General features: G+C 37.7%; 1 protein-coding gene across 1 annotated transcript in view; it reads left to right on the top strand.

Moving 5' to 3' along the window:
- The first annotated feature begins 252 nt into the window (after positions 1-252).
- The window catches only part of LOC135721764 (transmembrane protein 132C), a 193060-nt gene continuing 171942 nt past the window's right edge, over positions 253-21370 (top strand). The window contains exon 1 of the mRNA XM_065244225.1: positions 253-1262. Coding sequence (XP_065100297.1) covers positions 1211-1262 — 52 coding nt within the window. The 5' untranslated portion in view covers positions 253-1210. The remainder of the gene's footprint in view (positions 1263-21370) is intronic.

Genomic DNA, 21370 nt, shown 5'->3' with positions numbered 1-21370 from the left:
TAATATTTGTTTGCAATGCATGCAAGTGCACATCGCTGGCAAACTCATCATATCTGGAAAGTATACACTTACCACTGTAGCGTAGCGTACTGTTTCTTCTACAAGCCCCAGTGTGTTGCCTCCAGTTCAGCTTTTGAGAGAGAGAGAGAGAGAGAGAGAGAGAGAGAGAGAGAGAGAGAGAGAGAGAGAGAGAGAGAGAGAGAGAGAGACCCAGTATCATGAGTCACTGTGTCGTTGCGGAATCCGGAGACTATAGAAAAGCATGAGGATTATTCACTGTGGACTTCATGGATGAGAGAAGGGAGAACAAATTACATGTATACTTTTTCTTTTATTGATAAAGTTTATGGTTGTTCTTGAGCATCTTAACTGTGATGGGGATAGGCTACACACCGCGTGCTGGACTACAGTTTCTTACTAAAGTGTGCTGAATAACTAGCCTATAAGTCAGGGGTCTAGAGCTTTTCTATCGTATCTTTTTTTTTTTAAAGCTGTGACTTCAACAAATGATCTGAATTGTTGGCAACTAACTATTACACATCTCATATTTTTTTTTATCAATGTCACTTTTTGTGTAAGAATGTTTACTCGCCTTATGGAATTAACGGATTGTAAATCATGACGATGACTCGTTATGTTTTACCTGGTGCTTATTTTAAGATATCATTGCCGCACACCAAGAGATATTTTCAACTTTAATATTCTTCACACAGTGAACTGGGGCTTATAAGGATCGCACCTCGACGCCCATCAGACAAATTTTACAACGGACAGACACTTGTGGCTTTGGACTTAAAAACGTCTGATGTGAAGGATCGTACGGCTGTTGATGCATTAAAACGCAGCTAAAATTTATAAACGACTTTCCTGGTTTTTATGTTTCTGTCGCCTTGTTTGTTCACTCCACGTTTTCCTGCTTCGGGCACTTTAGAAGACATTGCAAATCAATGAAACAGATCATGGCGATAGATATAATATCATTTAATAATCACACGGCAGGAGAGACTCGTTTTGCAACGTTGTGAGAGGAAATCGTCCTTAACTGGGCTCTCCTTAAAGTAATCGATACTCTGTTTCTTGCTTACGAAGAGATGAAAGCCGCCCGCATCATCTCGTAGATGATTTGTCGATGGGAGTTGCGATCATCGGATTCCACTGAGGTCTTACGTTGTTGTCTTCTTCATCCTCGAGCAACTTCAGAGAAGTGAAGATGATGATGCTCCTCAGCCCAGCTGGGCTTGTGTTATTTATGCTTTGCAGAGGTGAGTGTGTCAGGTGCATGTGTCTCCTGAATTATTGGGTCAGTGCCTGTTTATTTTCCAGTTTTAATTTTGTATTCGGGAAACTGTGATCCAGTTTAAATCTTCATCACTTGGTTACAGATTGTCTTGTAGTTTACAGTTTTGGAAAGCTATTGAAAGTGGGGTTTGAAGGCCCATAGTTATTGCAAAATATACAATTTAGTATAGTTTTAAAGTACTTTAAATTCTTAATCTTAAAGCACATGTTTAAAAACGAACTAAAGTGCTTAAAATGAATGTCAGTAGCATGCTGTGTTGTATGAATCCTCAAGGCACAAATTGGTTCATCCACATTGCGTCAAATAATTTTATACATTTACACCTTTGTTTGTTAGTAAGCATTTCACAATAACTTGGGCATGTGTCAAAGTAAAGTGGAATCTAGTGTAAAAATGGTCACTAGTTGTCACCCTTTCAAAAAGTACACCTTTGCACCTAGAGTTCATCATGGTACCTCAGATATACACATTTGTGTACCTAAATGGTACATATAGGAACTTTCAAAAAGGAACTGCCCCAGTGACCATTTTTGACCATTTTATTCTGACAGTGGTGTTGGATTGTCAAATAGACCCATTTGCTTTAATAATTGATTTCTACTAAATCCAGTTCCCCAAAAGCCGAAAAGAAAGATTTAGAACAAAATGGGCAAAAAATTCCAATTTTATGACATGGATTTCCTTGGACATCATCATTGCCCTAACTACAAAAATAAAATGGTGAATCATTTTTCTCTGGGCATGAATCACACTCACTTTATTGACTGTGTTTTTCCTAAACACTCAGTGGTCGGATTTGATTTGTCCTCCACGCCAAACTGGATTAAGATCAACAGCATTTACTCCGCTAACATCACTCAAATGAGCAGCTGTGTGCTTTAGTAGATGCTTAGTTTAAGGGAGACTTGTTAGTGGGAATTAAACGTGAAACAACAATACGCTGAAAGAACAAGAGTTCAAATCATTAATTTACCATACAGTGTTTTGTGCACTCAGGAGAAACTTTATGAGCATCATAATATAAAGATATAAGCTATAAACAGTGAATCCCCAGAAAGGTTAAGTACATTACAGTAATGGGTCCTCTTATAAGATCATTAGATGCTGCAGCTACTAAGCAGCAATGATTTATTATAAACAATATGTTAAACTAAATAAGAAATACATCGCCTATAGATTGTATTAAGTGTCTGGAAAGATCGCAGAGGCACCTGTTGTGGTGTCTTTGGAAAGCCGATGAGACGATGAAACAATAGTGGGTCCCCTGTGAACCCGTGCTGAAGTGCCAGCATCATTACCAAACACACTCACACAAACAACAGGACTATTAAGAGTGATTACAAGAGCTGTCTTTCTCAGTCTCACTGATCTTTGGCTATGAAAAGAGCGAGAGAGAAGCTATAATCACCTCCCTCATAATTCAGGATGGCTGCCAGAATCCGTACGATGCTTCAATAAAAATAAACGCGGGGACAGTGTTTTATTGCATGCGGTCCAAATAAATAAGTGCCAATCTGACAATCTCGGGTCGAGTATGGTGATGTAGACCTAAGAAATGAGCTTTATAATCATTATCGTGTTGATATATTGTCAGAGAAATATATATTTATGTAAGCAACATTGTAATACAAAGTTACGCTCTTTTGGGCAAATTCGTGTTGTGCATTGCATGTATTCTTGGCTTGGAATGCAATCCCGTAATGCAACGTTACATGAAAAAGGGTCACAGGTATTCCAATGTTAGCTAAAGTACTATTAAAATTGATTTGTTTGAAATGCACAAGCACTGTTTGTATAACACACACTTACTGCCCACATGAAACATTTTAAATTAGTTACTTGTGAGGTTCATTTCAGGTAGGATGAGACTTGTAATGTAGGCAGCTCACTAGCATTTGGAACAGAGCCATCGTAAACTCGCTTTAATGCAGACTGCAAAAATCTCAGAACTGTAGTAGTCAGTGCTACGCATTGCAATGCTTGATAGTAATCTGTTTCTATTTGACTTTGCCTCCACGATTTCCCATAGCCAACTAAAAAAAGGCATTACATTTTATTCTCTGGAGATATAACAGGACACAATATGTATTTCTTCAGGGTACAATTTGCATCTTGCCTCATATTACATCAGAGCTTTGCTTTGGTCCAATTTGACTAAGACAAACATTTGTTGCAACCTTGCAAAAAATATCAGTTTCCCCTCTCGCAGACTCCCAAATGAACCCAAAAGTGACGCCTTGCATCTGGCAGTGTAAACCAGCAGAGAAATGCATATATTATCATGAAAGCTTGCGCAGACTCCCACCAGCTTGCTGTTACCAGCGGGAGCATCATACACATCTCGGCAGGGTAACGGCTGAGAGTGCTGGGCTCATGAGCTGAGCACACGGCACTCATACTAGACAACATCAGAGCCAGATAGACGGGTGCTGCTCGGTGGGTGTTCTGGACACATTAGCTAACAGAGCATTAGTCAAACAACTCGCCACCCATCTCTCTCTCTCTTTCACCAAACTTGGCGGTGTGGAAGTGGGATCACATCACACCTTTCTCTACCCTTGACAGTTTTATTTTCTTCCTGTTTTCTAGCGCGAATCTCACTTATTTTTGCAGCATTCGCCGCGAGGGTCCTGCCGGTCATTGTGCTGGTGATGGAATGACAAACAGCTATCTGTGCATCTTCAGTCTAGAGTGCAAAATGACTTAAGGCAGCATCCCGCTAGACCAGGGATTTTCAACCAGGGCTACTTCAGCAGGGTTTTTTGATTGTGCTGTTGTTAAATCTATATGGTTTTGATTTATTTAAAGTTTATTTGTTTTAAGTGTGCAAGTTTTATGACTCTTGTGGCAGAATACTTCTTGAGTCTATTTTTCACCCACACTTTCAGGAAAAGAGGTACAAGCTGTCACCGCAGTGGGTACCCTTTCAAAAAGTACACCTTTTTACCTAAAGAGTGCATCTTAGTACCTCAAGATTGGTACCTAGATATCTGTACCTAAATTGTACCTACATGCTTTTTTACAAAAGTTGGCACCGGGACAGTACCTTTTAAAAAAAACAGTATGTACCTCTAAGGTATCAATGTGTACCTTTGAGGTACCAATATGCACCTTTTATGTAAGTGTATTTTTTGAAAAGGTACCGCAATAGTGACAGCTTTTGTACCTTTTATAACTTGTATATACCTATATAAATAAATAAACTAAACTTAAGCTAAATTAGTGACTAAAGGAATACTAATGAAAACTCTAAATGATATCCACTAGGATATTAAAGCAACACTAAAGAGTTTTTGCTCTTTGCCCCCCCCCCCCTACAGGTTGGAAGCGGAATTGTCCATTACCACTGTCGTAAATAATTTAGCCTACTACAGCAAAGCTGGCTCTGATTGGATTGTAGGTCTGCCATAAAGCAAGTTTTTGTAGTTTTCACTCGAACTACAGGACAGCGACCCGACGGTTGGAAACTTCTTTAGTACGGTTTTGTCCGATATAGGGCTGCAAAGCGAATGTGAAAGTGCCGTTCACACTGTTTTGAGTGTATGAACGACTAAAACTTTTTTTGGAAACGTTATTTTAAGGTTTGGTGTTGCTTTAAAAGGGGTACTTGAGACATAGTGATAGGGCTATTAAGGGTAACTAAGATAATGTTTAAGTTCAGATTTATTTCAATGATGCTTTTTACAATTTTACGTTCTTGCAAAGCAGCTTTACGTTTAAGACATAGTAAAAATAGCAGATACATTCATTATGAAAATATATAGAATACATGGTATTATTGGAGCATTTGTGTATTTTAATGATATTATTTAAGCAAGTATGTGTATCACCTTTTATAAGATGTGTATTATAGTGATTTTAATTGTACTATTAAATGTCTGAGAGGTTGTGATTTTGGGTCTAATGTCACACCCACGGACTGTTAAACAATTATGATAAATAGACATATTTAGGATAGAGTAACTTTATCAAGTGAATGTGTAGATGTCCGCAGTAGGGCCGCACAATTAATCGAAAACTAATCGGGATTACAATTACGGGTGAAACAATTACATAATTGCCAAAAGTCTCAAGAGACTTCACAATAGAATTTAAATTAAAACTTTCTTTTTTTATGTAGTATAGAGGGTATGCAACAACATTACTTTCCATGTGACCATGCCATAGCTCGCCCAGTTGAGTAGCAAAACATTTAGCAAAATCGCTGGCTGTTGTAGCGGAAATGTCAGTATACCTGACAATTATCAGCCAAAATTAAATTTAGTTGGACTTGATAGTAAGTAGGCCTACCCTAGCAACTTGTCAACCCACCTGTGGTCAGTGGATGTTGGCATGCGGCCAGACATTGCTTCAAGTCCTACTCTACTTTTTTCTCATTTTAGAAGCCGTTTCACTCGAATGTAACTATGGGGGCAGAAGACAATCGCTACTTTTTAGGGCTAATTTTTACCACCGCGGTGGAACCATCAACAACAACCGCCGGTGTTGCGGTGGTGGGGTCCATGTGTGTGTGTGTGTGAGGGGGGGGGTTAGGGTGGATTAAATGGTGAAAGAAAATAGCGTTTCACTAAATGCGCTTCCTGATGCGCGCGACTTTAACCTGGTAAAATTTTTATTTCACAACAAAAGACAAATGTGATGTGTATGTATTTCACTGTCACTGGAGACCAAAAGAAACTAACGCAGACGCACAACACAGTGACATGGCTAAACTCCAACGTGCTGAGTTATGCTAAAATCCACCAGTTTAGTGGAAACGCCATACATGGTAATGTAGCGGAGATTTGTGTATTAACATAAAACAATGTTATAAATTTGTATCTTAGGCTATAAATTACTGTACAACTTTTGTTATTATTTTTTCACGTGTACAAAAAACTGCAATTTTTACTTATTATTTTGTTTAATCATTCACCTGATATGTGACATCACACAACCGCCGGTGGCACTTCACCACTGCGGTGGCATTGTACCACCGCGGTGGTGCGGTTGTCATGACAACCGTCCCACCCCTACTACTTTTGTTCAAGCTGACTTAAACACTGCCTTAAACATACACTATACAGACTAGATGGACAAGTAGCCCCAAGATAAAATGATTATAAATTAGCGATATTAAAATCGATGGAGTAATAGGGTCATCTCATATCATTATGTAATAAATCCATGGTCTGTCATTTGTACGCATTTTGGTGATAATGGGCTGGATAAATCCTAGTTTAAAATTTTATATAAATGTTGAAATAGCATGTGGTTTTCTTTTGGGAATTAGGCAAAGATCTTTTAAAAGGATGTTCTTGTTCTTAGTCAGTGGATAATCAAAAAATCCCCCAGACGATATAAGAACATACAGCTTTTAAAGTTCTGCAGAAATTATATGTCTAGCCATATGTCAACAATATTCAATATGACTTATACAAAGATAATAGTGAATGCAACCAAAGTCTGAATGATTCAACGCATCTAAGATTTTTTCCGTGTTCTAAAGCCATCTCCCAATTTTCAGCTACGCTGCTTTTGGGAATTAAATTGTGCCTAAAGCTTCTCCATTTTCTGCTATAGAACTGGGATTTTCTCTCTGAAATCATACAAATATATTTTAGATGTCATTTACTCTGAAAATGGATTATTTTGCAAACTGAATTCAGGAACAAAATGTTTAGACCCTTTTAGAGACATCATTTGCTGTCAATGGTTATAATTTTTACAGTCCATTTCATATGGTAATAGCAACAGGGGGATATTGGATATTTTATAATGCACATTGAATACTTTTTAAACCGAATGCTAATGCTATTTCGACATCAGTTTTGAATTTCATAAAATGCAAAGTTACACAGCTATTTAATTGGGATTGTTTTTGCAGTCCATTTTGAATTTTCAATACATCACAGCTGTACAATTCAATAAATAATGACATTATGCCTCTGAACCTGATCTGCTTAATTATAAATTAATTTTATTTGACAGCCAGATTGTAATTTTAAAGTATAATCAGAGTAACCAAATATTAAGATATATAGAAAATATAGTTTTACTTTTACATAATGTGTGTGCTTGTTATAATTCACATATGCCGTTATTATTCCCACCATATGGATAAAATATTTGCTTTGTGAGTTTTATTCAACGGCAGGTGTATGTGTGTGCATATATAACAACATCTGCATTTTTAAAGTCTCATCAAGTGCAGCTCGAGCTCTGAATTTATGATCGAACACAAAAAACTAGAGTCTAGTTATTATCTTTACACCGTTATTCCCTTCCCCCCGCTGCTGTATAGTAAAGTTAACGCTCGTGCCAGCAGGAGGGCCGCAGGCATTGGAAAACTTGCTGACCTGCTTTATTTACATTATTTTTTTGCCCCAGTAAGGGCTGATAAGATCACAAAATCGGCTTCCCCTGCTCTCAGCTGCTTCCTCCTCTGACCCTCCTTTTTGCCCTTCACCGTTCACCCCACTCTCAAATTTCATTAACAGCGGTAAGCAGAGTTCAGCTGGGTTCAGGCAGCCTAAATCTAAATGAAAGTGAATTGCTTCTCTACCTCTTCGCTTCTTCCACCTTTTTCTCCCATATTACAACCCACAGATAATGCAACACCCTCCACGCTCATTTCAAATGGCAACAACCAGGCAATTACCTTTCCCAGCTGCTCCCCTCTGGGTTTGCCATGGTCAGTGCACCATGGTTCCTCTGTGCCATCAACCTGCACCCACCAAAAAATGTAACCACCAGATCAGAGCTTTACTTTGATATCACTGAAGATTTATTCTGGTGTTAAGGAAGCTTTTTTAACTAACAGCAAAAACAGTCAGTGTTATTTCGATCTCAAGGCAAAACTTAAGCTACGTGCACAATGTAAGTGACTACCAATGGCATGTGACGCAATCATGTTCATTTCAATAGAAGCTTGCCAACTTCCGACGACACTAGCGACAGTGACTGTTGGTGACAGAAAGTGGGCGTGTCCAGATACATCAACAAAGTTCACATTTATGCAAATGATGAGCGACTTTCGGGAGCGACTACCAATTGGAGTAAAGTAGTGAAGTTCGTGTCGTCTGTTACAGAGAGGACGGTTATGGCCGTTTTACACGGTACGCGGTAAGCGGCAAAATCCCCGCGCGGCTTCAGCTTTTCTCTTGTATTGGAAGCGTTTTGTGCAGCATTTAGAGCAAATATGTTTATCTTCAACGGCGCCTGTCATGAAGCACCATGTCCGGAGAAGGAATAGGATTTTGGGTGCACGAGCAAGGCGTGTGGATCAACTTCGCTTCACCTCTGTAACCGCCCCCGTTTTGCCGCTTTCCGCACGTCTCCTATTGAAAAATAACTAAACGGCCTTTACTCATTTGTAAATAATTGAAGAGCTCAGAGGCAAAACCTTCTAACATGTTTTCTTGTATACTAACATTTTTTATCAGACTCGTAATGGATTCAGCCAAGAAAGTGGTATTTCTAAATAGCATGAGGCTGAGATTAAGCGGATTTGAAGCAAAAGTATTTGATAAACATATAATACGTGCAATGAGCATTTAATATAATTTTCTCATTTTAACGGAGTTGACGTTTAGTGACAAACTTTGAGAAATTAACTTTAAAGAGCACCAATGGTCCGATTCACAATTTTACATTTCCTTTGGTGTGTAGGTGTGTATAGACCAATTTAGAGTAGACGTCAAAGTTACGTCACTGCAAGCTGCACGCGCAATGCGGTTGCAGAAAAACAGTGGAAATGAATTAGACACGAGTGAAAAGAGCAAGATAACTCATTGGAAAATGTCCGGTTGTGCTGTTAAGTGTCAGAATAAGAATGCCAAAAAAGATGGCTTTCATTTTTATAGAATACCATCGTCGAAGACATCATTTGAAGATAAACGTAGGTGTTTATGATTACAATAAGCCCTTAAATGGACAGAATGGAGCAAGGAAATCATCTGGAAATCTTTTAATAATTAGAATAGAAAATAAGTAGAGAAGATGTCCGGTGTTCTGTCGAAGTCTGTTCCCTCCATGTGTTTCTTATAGCGTTTTTATCACGTTACAATTATAATTTATTAAGGAAGAAATAATAGAAAACAGGAAAATTATGAAATATTTAATAAACGCTATTATATATAATACATGATAGTATTGCTTTTACATGTACTTTAGCGATTCAGACTGTAAAAATATTTGATTTAGCAAAAAAGAACAATACATATACATTACATACATGCATATCAGTAGCCAAGCCATTTAAACTTTTTATCTATCTAAAAAAATAAACGTAACGTGATTAAAACGCTATAAGAAACATGTATAAAAGGGAAACATATAGGAATCAGACTTCGACAGAACACCGGATCCATAAAAATCACGGTTTAATGCTAAAACACTTTACAACCCTACTGCGGAGCAGTCACTTTCTGCAACCAGTTTGGCTCCGCCCACAAAAAACGTCATCTCTGTTTGCAAACACGAAATTGGTCTATTAGTACATGTAAACGATATGCAAAAGGTACAAACCCCAAAGTGTAAACAATGACGCGAGTTATCGTCTCCAACGTAAATCACTTTTCTTGGACTACAACAAACACACGAATTGTAGGCAACAGTTTACTTCCTGGGATTGGTGACATAAACAAGACCGACATTATAATAATTCCTCCTGCTTGGACTTACAGTCTGTAAGTGAACTCCTATTAGCATTGTAATGTGTGCAAATCTTTAAAACATTGTAAGGAGCGTCACATTTCCTGCTGACGTCAGAGGTATTCAGAGAAAACACAACATACAGATTTCCTGGCCAATCAGGGACACAGAGCTCTTAAAATCCGTGCGTTTCAGGAAGAGAGTGAAATCTGGAGCTACAAAAATATACGGTATATGGAAAATAATGTGTTTTCTAAATATAAACCACGCAACCACATTGTATTTTAGCAATGAAATAGGTGCTCTGTAAGGGTTACATGTGTTTTTGGTGCATCTAGTGGTGAGATTCCGAATTGCAACTAACCTCAATTTCGAAACGTAATGAGAAGCTGCGGTAGGTGCCACAGGACAAACATGTGGTTGTCTGAGACAACGTAGTGACGAAACGCGCTCTGTAGAACAGAAGAAACACGAAGCGTATGCAGATAAAAGCGTCTTATTCTAATTTTAAATACATTTAATTATGTAAATGCTTCTAAAGGTTATAAATTGCACCATTAAAGCTGTAACTATTTTGTGCGAATTTGTATGATGTGTCATTTAATATCAATTGGTACAATGTGAGTAGAATAAAAACAAACAATCTAATAAAAAATAAGTATGGAGCCCCACCCCTAAATCCATTGCCATTGGGGGAAAGCAAATCGTACTAAAACATACAAATGAGGTCATACAAATTCATTCAAGTTAGCCCCTTTGTAAAGTAATTATGAATATGCGATTGTGTTAAAACTGTGCACAGTATGACATGAAAAACAGACCAAAAACATTGGTTAACAAAGTATCTTGTGAAGTTATAGCTAAACTTTTAGTAACTCACAAACAGTGATAAATTCAATATTTCCCCAGAGCTTGCAGTGATTCAAAGGTTTCAGCTCCTGTGAACCTTCTGATGTTTGATCCATCAAACTTTACACGCTCCCCATTTATCTGATTCATGCACCCTCTGAAAATTGGCATTTCCGTGGAGCGCCATTTCTGTATTCAGAGCGTCTCATTAAACCCTACACGAGTATCAGGGAAGCCTCAGAACGATCACTAAGCATCGGGGCTGGTGCTGCCACCGGTCTGCTCTAAAGTGTAAAGATAAATCAGATTTTAAAAGGCCCACATGGGGGACCCGGGTCCAGGCCGAAGCCTACAGATTAAAATTAAGCTGTAAAATCACTTTTGTTTCGCTGTGGGCTGCGGTGGGTTTTGGACCCATGCAGTACATTTGCTTTTGGTAATTGGGCTCACGCCACATCTGTATGTAATCTCCATAAATGCGACACTCCGCCCCCCTGAGGAAGAACACCGGTCTTTTATGTCCTAAAGAATAGATGGTGTCACATCTCTGTGCATGCTAATGTGGAGGACACCTTTGTCTCGCATGATTGCCGTTTGTCCTTGATTGTGAGGTATGAAGTGGCTTTTTGGCTTAATTGCTATATAGTTAGTTTAACACTCATATAAGTGACAATTTTTTTTTTGACTGTTACAGCTTAGATTTCTTTAATTCATTTGCTATTTGCTTGTTGCTATGATAATTACAATTTAAGAAATGATGAGTTATACACGGTTGCATACACAGTTTATGAAATCGACTCTTTTCAGCAGTAGCAAGTAAGACATTCACTCCACAGATAAAAAGAGGCTGAATTCAATCTCGAAATGATCTTATTACGGTTGCAAGCGAGAAAAACTCATTTGTAATAAATGGAAAGCTGAAACCTCTTATAAGAAGTGTATTTTTACAGGTGATTACATGAAATTGGCATACTACTGTGTGCACAGCCCCAAGAATAATTGCCTTCTATTTCATGTTATTGTTATAGATTTTCCAACCTCTTTTGCACAGTAATCGGATTTATTTTTACGAAGTTCATCTAATGAAATTTTTTTCTAAGCCGGATTGACCATCCATGTTATGAACCTTTTTATACACATGAGTGTGATAACAACACATCTAATGCGCTCATAAATTGAGTTTGACATGTATGTTAGTCAAAACACAGAGCTTGTGTTATCTTCCACTTGTTGGTGTTATCATGCAGTGGCATGCACCCTCGTAAACTCCATTTTTTTTATTTGGAAATCTGGACAACGATCTCAGGTTTCAGAAATTAGTTGCAAAACTGTTTCTTTGCTTACAAACCTTTAAAGGCAGTGCCATATAGTGAAATACATTATTTTCCGGACAGAGTTTATCTTAGTCCCAGACTAAAATGCATGTTTAATTTAAAAACACCTTGCACTGACATATCTGAAGATATATCAGTGCCATTGTTTTGTCTCAAGATACACACCAGTATTGGATTTTTTGTAAGGTATGCTTATAAAAACTACTTAGATGGGTGATTCTCGCGAAATTAGACTTATGAGGTGTCATGAAACATTTTGATAAAGTTAATGGAAAGTAAGAGTATCAAAATAAGAAGCATACAGTTCCAAACATCTCTTCATGTACTATTTTGCACATGATTTCAAATGACATCATACAAACCAATTTTGTTGTTTTTTCCACATTTAAAGGAACATTTTTTTTATTACCACAATGTGTCCATGACTGGATTTGGGTTCCTTGACATGGAAAATTTATACTTAAAAATCTAAAAAATAAAAAAGCTTTAGTGCATGTTATACTATAAACATTTACAGTAAATAAACATGTGGTATTTGGTGATCATTGGTAAATGTAGAGACAATAATAAGGAATATAAATGTGTCCAAGACCAATTTTCTCATCCTCCGCAACAATTTTCAATCATTGTTTAAGCCCTCAAGGAACTAACATTAAAAAAAATAGCAGTTCTTATTTTTTTTCTCCAGATAAAAGTTGAAATTTTGTTTTTCATACGCTGTAAAAAATTTCCTGTAATTATGCAGCTGGTTGCCAGTAACTTACCGTAGAAGATAAAGACTGAAAATGTTTTATGTTCATTTAACTTTGAACAAACTGTTGTCAGTAAATAACATAAATGTAAAATCTACAGTAAGTTACTGGCAGCAAGTTGCCAGTAATACTGTTATTTCTACAGAAAAGTTTTACAGTGTAGTACCTAGACAACTTTTTAGTACCGAAACATGAGTTTGTAAATGCATATATTTAATGTAATATCATGTTGCGGTAATGATAATTTTCGATAATGATAATCTAAATTTTTTTATAATTCTATAGGAAATATTTTTTAAATCCTCTAAAAAAATGGTTATAGTAAGTTCAGATCTTAATCTTATATGTGCAAAAAACAAAAAAACTATTGGCTTTAAGGGCTTTTTAAAAAACCTTCTAAGTCTGGATTTCATGGGAATCACCCAGATGTCCCAATCTAACTCAGGCCTAGTCCTGGATTAATCTAAACCATGTCTGGGAAACTCCCCTAACGAGATATGAATAGTCTTATTTTTTGTCTTAAAGAATATTTTGTGATAGTTCAAGAAGTACTTAAAATACTTTACAAAATTCATTGCATATTTACAGGGAACAAAATATGGATGCTTACTGGCTTTGAGTTCCTCATGTGAGCCTTTCATAAAACATTTCTACTTATTCATTTATATATGATTGTTCGATGTTGTAAAGATTAATTGGAGACAGATGAATCATCCACTGGTATTTACCGTTTGTATGTAACATTGAAGAAACCATGAAGCATTCTCGTCATGATGAATGGTGATAGCTGACATACCGCTGACATTTAGATTCGACAGAAACATTGAACGTGTGTCTGTTTTGTTCATGAAGGCATCTATGCTGACTCTGTTAGCAGAGAAAAGGCCAAGAAAGGCGCTGAATTGGATCAGACAGGAGGACGATGAGTGAGGAGAAGCTCAAAGCCCATCCCTAAGGGACCGGGGCCCATTCAGTCGCCTCCAAAGTGAAAGACATGCAAGATGCAGCCCAGCAATCTGTGACTCAAAGTCGAATGTACCGTTCAAGAGAGTCATGGATTACATATCTCTAGTACCAAATATTTTGAAGTCCCATAGTATGAGACACGCGGTAATAAGGGCTTTGCAAATAACAGTGCATTATTATCATTGATTACAGTTTTTATTCTGACAGGAAATTATCTCCCGTTTTGCGAGTAGCGAGAACAGTCACTAAGTTGTTAATGGTGCAGAGCAACGGCTGTCAACGCATGAGAAAAAACAGCCGCGAGGTGCCATTAGAGGTTTCTGACATATTGACAGAGAACATCTATTTTTCTCATTGTTCCTCAGCTCGTATGTGTTATTTGTGTCCCGGATATCTCCGCAGAGGATTCGGCAACAGACTTACAAATTTCCTCTGCAGGAATAATATTAAGTATTTTGTCTGCTGCGAACAGCCGTGTCACCTCAAGTGTGTGGATAGTTTGAGAAGTTTTTATGTGAGGTTGAGTTAACAGATGGGCTTCTATAAACCGGGAAAAAAATTATCTTGTCCGTATTCACTCACCCCGAGATCGATCTCACTGGTATTCAGATGAAAACAAGCGTGAAGACAAACAAAAAACAAACAGCAGAAACAATTAAAGACAATTGTAACACCAAACAAAACACAGGCATTTTTTCATCTGGCTGTAATTATATTTCAATCATGCAAATGAGTCAGTTTTGGTAGTTAGGGGGTCGTTCGTGTGTGTAATTGAAAACGGGAATATTGTCTCGCATCAAAATCTCCGCAAATACATTTTCTGGCTCCTAATCAGAGCAACCTCCAAGAGCAGCTTGGGCTCAATCGCAACTCAATCTTTGCTGAATTGAATCGTTTTATCTTAATTAACTGCGTAAAATCCATCCAGGTCTCCAAGCATGCCAATTTGAAACCCCAAGCGTACGGCAAATTCCACATCCTCCCCCCATCTCTTTAATAAACACGTCTCAGACTCTCGGGATATCGACTGGAAGCAGTGATCGACTGATGGACAGCGGGACGGTCCAGTGTATAAGCTCTATCTAAAATACATTATCTTCCCCTGTCAGTCGACAGCGCTGTTTTTCTTTACCGCACGGTGTGCCTTTCAAGAACGCTGTACACCTGAATTCATTTCAAGAAAATATCACCCTCCTTTCACTCCAGATACCGGTTCCCCAATCTGCACAGGTGCACAAGTTTGTTTTCAAACTTGGAATGAAATAACCTGAATATTTCTGCACTTTTAAACTAGTTGAAAACTTTGTCATGTGTTCCTGTTTACGCTTAATGGGTCTTTCACATAGGAAGCGGTGTGCGCTGCGCTGCGCTATGAAACCCATTCATTTCAATGGCTTGCGCCGCGCGAGGGCGGTTTTTTGTTGCGCCGAGCAAAGCGCGAGCGCAGCGGAGCGCAGCTTGCGCTCACGCCGCGGTCAAAGTTCAAAATAGTTTAACTTTTGCGCTGCGCTCTGTGACGATTACCCGCGCGGCCAATAGAAACGGGGCATCCAAACAAGCAAAATGGACGAAAGCTTATACTCGGGATTCTCAGAGCTTTATAATACAAGTTTATGCTCCTACAGAGACATCGGAAGGAAAGCCGTGTCATGGAAACACGTAAGCAATTCAAGTTGACATGTTAGGTGTGGTTTAAGTCAAGCAGCTTGTTGTAGGTATGCTTAAAGTTACGTGAAATGGAGATGAGCAACATCAGTCTCTGTATTCCTCGTCGACTATTTAACGCAAATATAAACACTGTAGTAATTTATTGAAAACCCCGCCTACTTTGGTCTGGCCATCAGAGCACAATCGCTTGGCTGCGCCGAACCCAGCGGCGAGCGCAGCGCACACCGCATCCTATGTGAAAGCCGCATTAGACAAAACACTTTTTGTTTTGTTTGCTATACCATTTTCCATGGCCTTCTGGCTATTTAATTCCCTCTCCGATATTGGAAACCTTAAATCGACCAATAGAATCAGACATTTTTCAAAAGCCATTTTTGACCAAGGACAAAACCAAGCACGAAGAACACAACTGTGTGATGATTTAACTTTATTACTGCATGCATTACGCTTCCCATCCACCAATTGCCAAAAATAATTTTCCTGATAATGAAGGTCAATTACAATAATCATGTTTATGTAATTATCCTAGTCTGTTTACTAACCGTCACTGATCTATTCAAATTGATTTAAACCCAGTTAGATTTTTACATATTTAATAATAATAATTTAACAGTGTGACCAGTCAGATGACATTAATCTTCATCTGCATGATGTATTTGTTAGTTCATTATTAAATAATTTATTTGTTTATGTAGACAAATGACCACAAGTGTTGTCAGTGTCTGCCAGATTGCATTGACTGAGCACAATAGTGCCTGTCCTTGGTTTTTTTTTTTTAAACTAAAAACTATAGCCTTCTAATACATGCAATAAACCTAGATAAAGAGAAAAATGTTTAATATGAGCTATAATGCCAGTGCAGCATTGCAAATGAGGTGTTATTGTTTTAATTAGGTGTTGATTATGAGTATAGAAACAAATATATTTCAACCTGATTGCAAGATGTAAAATTGTAAGTAAGTGGTTTGAGACTAAAGGGTTATTTATTTGCAGTGTTTTAGACATAAAAAATTATAATAATATAATATTCAATACTGTGCAAAAGACTCTTTGTTTTTTTTTAAAGGTTTAGTGACCATATACAATTCTTTCTCAGTCTCTTTTTTTTATACAATCAGGAAAATGTGTAGTATTAAAAGCTTATACTTGATCAATAGCAGGAACCTGCAGGCTGTCTTAAACCTAAATGAAATGAAAGACTAATTTCTATTTCTAATCTAATGAGTTCAGGACATCTGAAAAGAGTTCAATGTGTTTAGTGCCAAGAGAGGTCACACTAAATACTGAAGAGGTAGAAATGCACCAATATAAAATGTTTACGCCATTAGCCGATTATTCAGACTGATATCTGCCAATACCGATAGTTTGGTTGTTATTTTAACCTGCATTAACTAAATTCTGAAGATTACATTTTCTTAATGTAATTAATTCATATCATGACCATTAATATTGACCATTAAACTAATGTTTCTTTACATTTTCTATACACAATTCATTGCATTTTCCTGTTCTATTTTATTTACAGGATATATCGGACATGACTATCGACTGCTTTCAAATAATCCGACTTTTTTTACCATCATTGGCTTATTTGTATAAAGAAGCCATTTTGTTCTGAAAGTTTTGGGTTTGTGTCTTAATAAAGAGAGCGAAAAATAAATATGGATGGTCGTAAACCTTCATTAAAGAGCACTTATAGTCCGATTCACGTTTTTACATTTCCTTTGGTGTATAAGTCTATATTAGTACATGTTAACGATATGCAAAATGTACATACCCCAAAGTAAACGATGATGCGAGTTATCGTCTCCAACGTAAATCAATTTTTTGACTACAACAAACACACGGATTGTAGGCAACAGTTTACGTCTTAGGATTGGTGATGTAGACAAGAAGGCCGACATTATCATAACTCCTCCTGCTTCAGAAACACAGCTTGTAAGTTAAATCCTGTTAGCATTGCATTGTGACCGAATCTTTTAAACATGGTAATAAGCGTCACCTATCCGGCTAAGGTCAGAAGTATTCAGGCCGATCACAATGTACGGATTAGCTGGCCAATCAGCTTTTCAAATCTGTGTGTTTCAGGAAGAGAGTGAAATCTGGAGCTACAAAAACGTACGTTATGTGGAAAATAATGTGTTTATTTACCATAAAACACACATTGTATTATACCAAATAACAAAATAATGCAAATTCTGTTAGCGTTAGTCAGCGTCTCAGTTAGAAGTGCATCTGAGAGCATGTGAACAACAACGTCCAGGTTCTCCGACATAGGAATCATTTAACCCAACTTCTCTCAAGTGCAACCCCAAGTACACCAGCAGGCTCCTTTCATTTTAAATGGTCTCAGATCAGGCGGGGAGAGTGTGAGGAAAAAGAACTTCAGAACATCTTAAGAATCAAAAGCTGCTGGCTCTGGAGACTTGCTCGCCTTTCCACACTGGCACAGTAACTTCACTGATAAAGCTCAGTCTGGCTGCCTGGATCCGTTCCTGTGCTTCAATCGCCCATAAATGAAAGACAATGTACCCAATTAGCCAAGCAGCCGGTACTTGCAAATGGTTGATCTTGGCTTCTGGCTTGCTCTTCTGGCTATCCTGTAAATATTGACTGTAGCTTATTAAAGAAGTGTGATGGTGAGGATTTAGCTTTTCTATTCAAAGCATGAGTTTTACCCATAGAAAAAATGCTCAAAATGTTTACCCCATTTGTGCCTTTTGAAAACTACAGCTTTGCACCTAAAGAGTTCATAATAGTACCTCAAAAATGCATATTGGTACCAAATAGTGCTTATTAGTATCTTAAAGGTACATATTGGTATACATATCTGTATCTAAATGTACATATTATGACTTTTTTAAAGGGTTTTGCCACAGTGACAGCTGGGGTACATTGACTATTTTTTTTCTAACAGTTTATATAGATTTTTTAAAGAATAGAGATACCAGAGGACACAGGGAGGTGTTTCCCTTAAAGCCACTAAGGGAAAGAAAGTGAGGTGGGCTGTTTCAAGGTGATGGGTGTTAGATTTGTGGCAGTAAAACATTTTGATGGCGATGTGAATCACTGCAGCAGTGTGAACTGCAGTAGTTTTGTGGTCTTCGCTGTCTTGGAGTAGTTGTTAAGGAAACAAGCATACGGTATGACATGCATCTACCCACACAAAGAAAGTGGGAGGTCATATTTGTATGTATATGCCAACACTTATCTTCGAAACAGCATGGTTCCTGGAGCGATCGTACAATATGTGCGTCGTACGTCAATAATGTGTGCATAATGTATTTGCATTCAATAAACTTTGTATCACAGAAACACATTCACACTTTCACTGCAATGTTTTCTGCCGGTGAACTCTGCAATGGGGCATAAAGTATGTCATAATAAGATTTTACGATAGACAGCAGATCATTTTAGTGATCAATAACTAAGCATGTAAATTAATCTAATGCATCTGATTTCGATATAAAATCTTTTAAAAATTACAATAATAGCTTTATCCACAGTATATTAAAGGGAAAGTTTACCCAAAAATGAAAATTATGTCATTATTGACTCATCCTCATGTCTTTCCAAACTCGTAAGACCTCCGTTTATCTTCGGAAAACAGTTTAAGATGTTTTATATTTAGTCCGAGAGCTTGTTGACCCTTCATTGAAAATCTATGTACGGTATACTGTCCATGTCCAGAAAGGTAATAAAAACATCATCAAAGTAGTCAAGGTGACATCTGTGGGTCAGTTAGAATGTGTTGAAGCATTGAAAATACATTTGGTCCAAAAATAACAAAAATTACGACTTTATTCAGCATTGTCTTCTCTTCCGCATGCACAAGATAAAAGTCACGTGACTGCAGTGACGCGGCTGACGTGTTATCCTCCGACATGTTTGTGATTTTTTTTTTCAAACTTAGGCTACAGCATGTATCTACCTCAGAAACGAAGCACAAAATACAGCTGGGGCGCACCAGATAACACGTCAGCCTTGTCACTGCAGTCATGTGACTTTGGTCTCGCTCATGCGCTTCACAACAGACGTGGAAGAGAAGACAATGCTGAATAAAGTCGTAATTTTTGGACCAAAATGTATTTTCGATGCTTCAACACATTCTAATTGACCAACTGATGTCACAAGGACTACTTTGATGATGTTTTTTACCTTTCTGGACATGGACAGTATACCGTATGTAAATTTGAAGGGTCAACAAGCTCTCTGACTAAATCTAAAACATCTTAAACTGTGTTTCCAAAGATGAACGGAGGCCTTACAAGTTTGAAACGACATGAGTGTGAGTCATTAATGACATTATTTTCATTTTTGGGTGAACTATCCCTTTAACATTATGACAGCTAGGGTAGCACGGATGGCACTGGTAGGGAAGGCTTTAGCAATCTCAGCCTCCCTTAAGTATTTAGCAATGTTAAAGAATGCATGAGAAGAACATAAAAAAACAAAATATGGGATGACAGCACAGGTACTTTCAGTGGCAGCAGGCAGCTTCACTTATATATAAGTGAATTTATTTCTTAATTTATTTCTGAATGAAGTGCAGATATATCCTATAAAATCCATTTGCATTGCTGAATAAAATGATTAACAAATCTTAACAAGCAGAAAATAGAAATGAAACCTTGCTGATGTTTCACTGTAGCACATTTTCACTCATTCATTCATTTATTTGTATGTGTGTGCCTCGCCAATTGCTTCTGATTTCTTACCATTTAAAATTTAAATTATGTGTTAAATGCATTAAATATGTTAAACATATTTAATAAAAAACAATAAAATCAACATCTGAATGCATCCCTGAACACATTGATCTGTAAACATTTGCAAAAACGCGTTTATGATCTAAATGCTATCAACTTAATGATATTGTACTTTTAAATGTCTATTCAAATGTGCAAAATTGCATACGTTATAAAACCACATATCTGTGGATGTTTATGTGGCTTTACATACAAAAACTAATGAGATCTTGTTGGCACTTCTTGTCTGTGGACATGTCGAGTTGAGCGAGACCACATGCTCTAAGCATTGTGCTGTTTGCAGCATTTGAAGGGGGAACAGTTAGAGCCGTCATTGTGCCTGGAAGGCTGTGGAGGAGAGGCATCGCACAAATTTTCTGTTGCATGGGCCCTGCAGCTCACTCCAGGAGGGTAGGGTTTGCACAGAGATTTGCATGCTGTTCACACTGTGTTTGTGACAACAAACCGCAGCCACGGCGGCGCACGCCCCTTCAAACCCATTACATCCCTCCTGGAGCTGCTCGATGGAAAGGCTGGAAGAGAAGCTGAAAGAACGAATGCAAAAAAGTTGCAACAAGAGGAGCCAGATGAACTGGTGATGCCTCTTCTAAAACACACTAACAAAGACCAAAGGGGTCCCATTGGAGACCAGTGGGGTCTCCTTTGGTGAAATCTAACTTAGTTTGGGATGCGTGCACATCTGCAGCTGAGCAAACTGTTACGCTACATTCATATTACTTTCATTTTTGTTTATTTATTAGGGTTGTGCACAAATTGAACTGAAATTGAATTTGAATTGATTTTTTTTTTAAGTATTAAGGAAAGCTGTACCTCTCCTTGAGTATCAATTTGATGCATCTCTCTAAAAAATACTGGGTTCATTTCAACCCATAGTTGGGTCAAAAAGGGACAAACCCAACCGTTGTGTTATAAATGAACCTATGCTGGGTGGGTTTCAGATGTGGACATTTTAATTTTAAAATCTAATTTAAGGCGTGCCCAAACTAGCTTTTTAGCTACTCTGTAAAACCAAATAAAATGCTGTCTCTGTATTCGGATACTGTAGAAACTATTATCTAGTGTTTGACACTTTCAAATGGATTTGTTGAGGCTAGATCT

Source organism: Paramisgurnus dabryanus, chromosome 18 (genome assembly GCF_030506205.2).
Source record: "Paramisgurnus dabryanus chromosome 18, PD_genome_1.1, whole genome shotgun sequence".
Taxonomy (NCBI): Eukaryota; Metazoa; Chordata; class Actinopteri; order Cypriniformes; family Cobitidae; genus Paramisgurnus; species Paramisgurnus dabryanus.
The sequence above is the reverse complement of the archived record's forward strand: the minus strand, read 5'-3'. Positions and strand labels throughout refer to the sequence as shown.